At 37.6% G+C, this 7363-nt stretch overlaps 1 protein-coding gene across 1 annotated transcript in view; it reads right to left on the bottom strand.

The window, feature by feature from the left end:
• Positions 1–3028: 3028 nt before the first annotated feature.
• Positions 3029–7363, bottom strand: part of CENPI (centromere protein I) — a 109633-nt gene continuing 105298 nt past the window's right edge. The window contains exons 18-19 of the mRNA XM_003802969.2: positions 3841–3882; positions 3029–3173 (exon numbers count right to left, since the gene is read on the bottom strand). Of these exons, the coding sequence (XP_003803017.1) occupies positions 3045–3173; positions 3841–3882 (171 nt within the window). The 3' untranslated portion in view covers positions 3029–3044. The remainder of the gene's footprint in view (positions 3174–3840; positions 3883–7363) is intronic.

Raw genomic sequence — 7363 nt, 5'->3', positions numbered from 1 at the left:
TATTTTGGACTCTCAATGCCATTCCACTGATATATGTCTATCCTTACACCAATACCACACTGTCTTGATTAGTGTAGCTTTGCAGTGGAAATGTAAGTCTTTTAATATTTTCTAATACCATTTTGGTTATTGAAATAATATTGAAAAAATATTGTTTTAGAGTCCCTTGCAATTCCATTTGAATTCTACAATCATCCTCTTAAGCCCAAGAGTTTGAGGTTGCTGTGAGCTGTGATGCCACAGCACTCTACCGAGGGCAACATAGTTAGACTGTCTCAAAAAACAAAAATCAAGGGCAGCTCAAAGGAGTGGGGCCTCAAAGGTGTAGGGCACAGCCCCATATATTGGAGGTAGTGGGTTCAAATGCAGCCCCAGCCAAAAACTACAAAAAAAAAAATCAAGACAAGATAAATATGGGCAAAAAAGCTACCCACAGAATCATTATTGAACAAAAAGACAAGCATTAAGGGAATTCTTTTTTTTCCTGGAACATAAATTTAAATACAGAAATGTTTCTTCAATGACCTGAAGGTATGAAAAGTTGCATGAAAAATAATCAAATCTCTTCTCACAATTGAGAGTTCTACATGATTTTAATGACTAAAATATCATCCTCTGAAAAATATAGGAAATATTTTTGAGTACAAACTCAAAAACAAAAAAGAAATCTCTAAATGAGAAAGGTTACCTACTGGAGAAGGAATCACATTTATCTCAAAGTAGCTAAAGCTTCTTTTTTCCAGTTATAAGTGTATAGGCAACATTTCATGCCATTAAATACTACCCCCACCAGTCTCATTTTTCTTCTAGTTCACTGGTGGAGCCTTCTCAGTTTTTGGTCAGTTCCTCCTCTTCTCCTCTTCTCCTTAATGTTGGCATAACCTAGGGCTCCATCTTTTGCCATATTCTCTATCCAGCTGTACTAGGTAATCTGATCCAATGTCACAGTTATTCCCCAATGATTCTCAAATTAATTTTCCCAGTCCCAAATTATACCTTGACCTCCAGATTTTGTATCCAATTGCCTACTCAGCATCTCCATCCTAACATGGCCAAAACAGAACTCAATTCCACACACCTCCAAACTTATTCTTCATCAAGTAAGTCTCATCTCTGCATCTCAGAATTCATCCAGTTCAAGTCAAAAATCTAGGAGTCATCCTTTCCTCCTCCTCACATCCAAGCTATATGCAGATCTTATCTTCTCCAACATCGAACCACGTCCCTCATCATTCATCAACAAATCCAAGATTATTGCTCGGAGCACTGTAATAACCTAACTGGTCTTCCTGCTTTCTCCCTTAATCCTCTTCAGTCTAACCTTCACTCTGCAGTTTCCTATTTCATATTTTTATGAAATATATATGCCATATACATGCCATAATTATGCCACTCCTCTTCTCAATCTCTCTAATGGCTTCCCATTTACATATTTAGCCAGGCTATAAGGAGCTTCATGAACTAGTTCCTGGTTTTCTCTAATTAATTTTTTACCATTTTTCTCCCTTAATCACTATGTCGTATCTTCACTGGCCTCTCTGCTATATCATTAAACATGCCAAGTAAGTTAACATTTCAGGGCTTTTTCACTTGCCTTTACCTCTGCCTTGAAACATCTTTCCCCACATATGCCCAGGCTCATATGCTTACTTCATTAGGACCTCTGTATATGTCATCCTTTCAATCAGACATTCCCAAACATCTCATCTAAAATAGCAGCCTTCTCTACATTCTGTCCCAATGGGTTTCATCACACAGGGATGCAAGAATGATTCAACATATACAAATCAATTCATGTGATATAACATATTCACAGAAGGATAAAAAAAACACATGATCATTTCTATAAATGCAGAACAAACATTTGACGAAATTCTACATATTCTGTCTCTATTCCCTGCTTTTTCCTTCACAGCACTTGATATTATATATTTGCTTATATTGTCTGTCTTTTCCTTTGAAATGTAATCTCCATACATTACTTTGAAATATAAATGAATCCATAAATGGAGGTACTTTTGTGCTGGTCACAACTGCATAACTAGCACATACAAGAATACCTGGTATGTACTAAGGAGCTCAAGAAATATTTATTGAATCAATAAATGAATAAATAGATGAATGTACTTTCTAGTCTCAACACTATCCAATAATATAGTTTATGGTTTGGCGGTTTTTTTGATGGGGGATAAAAAGAATCACAGAATGTGCACTTAAAGACAAAAATAAATTCAGCTTGATTTCTCTCAAATAATATGAATTTTATTAAAGAGTAAAGAGTTATTCAGAAATACTGAAGCAAAATTTTATAGTAAATTTTCAGCAAGATAGTCTAGCTATTATGAAAATTTTAAGAAGCTTCAGAATTACCTCTGAAAAGTAAAATTGCAATTATTTGTTTGAATGCTTAAAAACTAGAGAGAGATAAACACAAACAAAATACAAGTTTCATAAAATCCAACTGGTATAAACAGGAATGTCTTGATTACCCCTCAATCCTCTTCCCTACATTCACTCATCAAATTATTACCAGCAAAGGCCCAGGAAGTCACCAACTATTTAGGGCTCTTAGAGTTATACATGTTATATCCTGTTACCTTGGTGCTAGTGCTCTTGTTCAGAGTAAGAAAAATGGCAATATCCTCAGAGGTTTCATAGAGGTGGCAGAGTATTTTGCATATGTACATCTGTAGATTAACCATCACTGTACATTACCTGCTCTCTTCCATCAACGCAGCTCATAATACACAAATATGTGAAAAATCTTGCCACAAAACAGACTGCACCTATGTATAATTTGATAGATGGTAAAACCTAATCATGAAGAGGTAATTTTTCACTAGTAAGCTACAGAATTTAAATCCTAAAAAATAAGTTAGGCACACCAAGTCTTTTCTGATCCATAGACAAAAGGCCAGCCTGAGTACTCCTTCAGGATGGCAGTCTATTAATAAAACAAATATGGAAACTCAAGTTGAGCTACTTGGCCTCTCTAGCAATGAAGAAGAAATTTAGTCCAGTACGCTCTGTTCATGTCTTTAATATTAACTGGTGAAGTTTAGGCTCTTTGATTGTGAGGTAGAAGAATGATGAATACTACTTCTTATAAAAAGATTCAGGCCTTGTAACCCCTCTGAAAATAAATAGTCCAAATACCAGTTCCATTTCTTTCCCTGTAGGCACAGAAAAAGGAAAATTACTTACTGAATATTTTACAGAGCTTATTCTCTAATTCCTTCTTTCCCCAGGAAAAGTTTGCAGCATCTGAGTTAGATCAGAGACCAGGTTCACCTCAGTCACTAAGAACATTTAAAGCAGAAAGTACCCAAAGTCCTAAACATCCCTTTTATTATACTGTCAAAAAAAATTAGCTGTTCAACTGAACAAAGTACTATGAAATAAAAATGTTATTATCATTCCCACACTAGCAATTTAACATCAAAAATAAGTAACAGAGGAGCACATATTATTATATTACTATCTACAATAAATATGTAAACAGGAGTTTCTATAATGATATAATTAGGTGTGGATTCTTAAACAGATCTCATTATAGTCAAACTTTGTGTACATGCTACTATATACATATTCTAAAATGAGATAATGCATGGTGACAACACCAAGAATCAAATTATGAAGAATCATATACATAGAGGAGACCACAGAGAGGATGTGCCAATGGATTTGAAATCACTGGAATGAATTCAGAAGGCAAACACTTCAACTTTGTAGAAACAACAGACTTAAGATTTGGAAAAAAGAAAAGGTATGTATTCTCTTGATGAAATTAAACTATGTGTATATGAAATCCTGAAACATGATGAAAATAAATTTATTTACCTGAATAGAGCTCACTTTTACCCTCATTTTTTCTGGCATTCCCTTAAAAACAAAAAACAAAAAAGGAGGTAAGGAGACATGGGGATTAAAATATCTTGTTAGCAAAAATCTCCAGAAAATTAAGATGGCTCTTTGCTGATTCATTTCTAAAGTCCTATTCCTACCATCACTCTTGGATTTCTTTTGAATATATACCTGATATAGTACTCCATATTTCTTTTTTTTTTTTTTTGAGACAGAGTCACAATTTGTCACCTTCACTTACAGCTCACAGCAACCTCAAACTCTTGGGCTTAAGTGATTCTCTTGCCTCAGCCTCCCAAGTAGCTGGGACTACAGGTACCCACCACAATTCCTGGCTAATTTTTGGTTGTAGTTGTCATTGTTTAGAAGGTCTGGGCCGGGTTTGAACCCACCAGCCCTGATGTATGTGGCCAGCACCCTAACCACTGAGCAAAAAGCACCAAGCCTCTTTTTTTTTTTCTTTTTTGAGATAGAGAGTCTCACTCTGTCACCTAGGCTAGAGTGCTATGGCATTAGTGTGGCTCACAACAACCTCAAACTCCTGGACTCAAGCAATAGTCCTGCTTCAGCCTCCTGAGTAGCTGGGACTAGGCAGCTGCCACAATGTCTAGCTAATTTTTCCTATTTTTAGTAGGAACAGGGGTCTTGCTTTTGCTCAGGCTGGTCTCAAACTCTTGACCTCATATAATCCTCCCACTTGGGCCTCCCAGAGTGCTAGGATTACAAGCATGCACCACCACACCTGGCTGACACTCCATATTCTTTTCTCCCTAGAAACACAAATACAGGAGAAATAAAATCACAGGATTAAGCGAGCATCATTTTGCTTATCTATGGCTTCATTTTTTTTTTTTTTTGAGACAGAGCCTCAAGCTGTCACCTTGGGTAGAGTGCTATGACATCACAACTCATAGCAACCTCCAACTCCTGGGCTCAAGCAATTCTCTTGCCTCCGCCTCCCTAGTAGCTGAGACTATAGGTACCAGCCACAAAACCCAGCTATTTTTTGGTTGCAGTCATCATTGTTGTTTGGCAGGCCCGAGCTGGATTTGAACCTGCCAACTCAGGTGTATGTGGCTGGTACCTTAGCCACTTGAGCCACAGGCACCGAGCCTATGACTTCATTTTTAAATTCTGTACTCAGCTAGTGTGGGATGGAGGGTGTCAGAAAAGGCTTTCTCTGAGGAATGCAATGCCTTTTTGTAAAGATTTTTTTTCTTTTACTTTTATAGATTTAAGGGATACACGTGCAGTTTGGTTATATGCATCATGGTAAGTCTGAGCTTTTTGTGTCATCACCTTAATAGTTAAATTGTGCCTATTTCTTATCCCTCTCTCTCCTTCCACCATCCCACCTTTCCAAATCTCCAATGTTATAGTCCTTGAATTAAGTCCTAAAGGATGAAGAGGAAGCCTGGTGAAGCAGGCTATGTACACAGTAGATTCTATGAAAATCTCAGGCATAGGTAATCCCACTATTCCCTTGCTTTAAACTATCACCTACTGTATTTTACTAAATCTAAGATCCATCGCTACTAAAAAAAAAAAAAAAACTTTTAAAATACCAGTAAGAGAAACCTCTGCCTATTAAACTATGTATATAATACAATGGCTTTTTAACACTTATAACTTTTATGACTGAGTTATTTAGATATTGGCAGATTTTTATTATATATCTCTTTTTATGAACATATCCTAATAGATAGAAACAAAATAAACTAATTAAAGTATTTCTAAAACTCCACATTCAGGCTTGGTGCCTATAGCTCAGTGGCAAGGGCACCAGCCACATATGCCAGGGCTGGTGGGTTCGAACTCAAACAACAATCACAAAATAACAATCACAACTACAACCAAAAAAAATAGCTGGGCGTTGTGGTGGGCACCTGTAGTCTCAGCTACATGGGAGGCTGAGGCAAGAGAATCGCTTAAGTCCAAGAGTTTGAGGTTGCTGCAAGCTGTGATGTCACAGCACTCTACCAAGGGTGACATAGTGAGACTCCGTCTCAAAAAAACAAACAAAAACAAAAAAAAAACTTCACATTCAGTGTACAACTCCTCTGAATTGTGGGAAATCTGTTTTCTCACAGCATACCATCCTCTACGCCAGAGTGTTGGTGATGCAGCATTTCTTTTTCCTTCTTTTATTAACATATAATTGTACACATTTATGAGGTACAATGTGATATTTTGATACATGTATCATTCACTGCATAATGATCAAATAATGGTAATTAGCATTTTCATCACCTTAAACATTTACCATTTTTTGTTGTGAAAATATTCAAAATCCTCTCTTCTAGCTATTTGAAATAAACTATATACTTCTTAAAATAACTAAAAGCTGGGCGGCACCTGTGGCTCAGTGGATACAATGCCAGCCCCATATACCGAGGGTGACGGGTTCAAACCTGGCCCCGGCCAAACTGCAACCAAAAACAGCTGGGCATTGTGGCGGGCACCTGTAGTCCCAGCTACTCGGGAGGCTGAGACAAGAGAATCACCTAAGCCCACAAGTTGGGGGTTGTTGTGAGCAGTGTGACGCCATGGCACTCTACTGAGGGCCCTGAAGTGAGACTCTGTCTCAAAAAACAAACAAACAAAAAAGAAACTAGAAGCTAATAGTACTGGGGTTCCAATTATGTAAAGCTAACTACTTTTGGCTCCTTCTTGAGGAAAGTCTATTACGTGTATGGTTCATTCCCCTTCTACCTTCAGCTAGATCATTTCATTTTTGAGAGTTAAAACTGTGTTCCAACGTTCTCTCCAGAGTTTTTCCCCAACCTGTTGACGTCCATCTTGCAAAGTCTGATTCTTACAATCTGTCTGTGCACACTCAAACAACAAATGATAACTATATTATGATTGCTACCTGGCTGGCAAGAATCACAAGATGCATCCTGATCTCTGAGAAGTTCAAGTGAAAAAACTATTTTCAAGGGTTGGGCGTAGTGGCTCACACCTGTAATCCTAGCATTCTAGGAGGTCGAGGTAGGTGGGTGGATTGCCTAAGCTCAGGAGTTTGAGACTAGCCTGAGCAAGAACGGGACATTGTCTCTAAAAAATAGCCGAGTGTTGTAGCAGGCACCTGTAGTCCCAGCTACTTGGGAGGCTGAGGTAAGAGGATCACTCAAGCCCAAGAGTTTGAGGTTACTGTGAGCTATGATACTATGGCATTCTACCAAAGGTAACAAAGTGAGACTCTGCCTCAAAAACAAAACAAAACAAAACAAACAAACAAAAAAAAAACACCTGTTTTTGGAATTGATAAAACATAGTACATGCTTATAAATTCCACATTACATTTATTTCTCTAGCTTTAATTTCTCTCTTCTGAGCTTCAAGCCTCCATTTCAAACTGTCTACCTGTATTTCTTCTTAAGATGTCTAACAAGCATCTTTTTTTTTTTCTTTTTTGAGACGGAGCCTCAAGCTATCCCCCTGGGTAGAGTGCCATGGCATCACGCTCACAGCAACCTCCAACTTCTGGGCTCAAGTG

Source organism: Otolemur garnettii, unplaced genomic scaffold, assembly GCF_000181295.1.
Source record: "Otolemur garnettii isolate 467f Iridium unplaced genomic scaffold, OtoGar3 scaffold00268, whole genome shotgun sequence".
Taxonomy (NCBI): Eukaryota; Metazoa; Chordata; class Mammalia; order Primates; family Galagidae; genus Otolemur; species Otolemur garnettii.
Note: the sequence above shows the minus strand (reverse complement) of the source record. Positions and strands in the feature narration are given on the sequence as shown.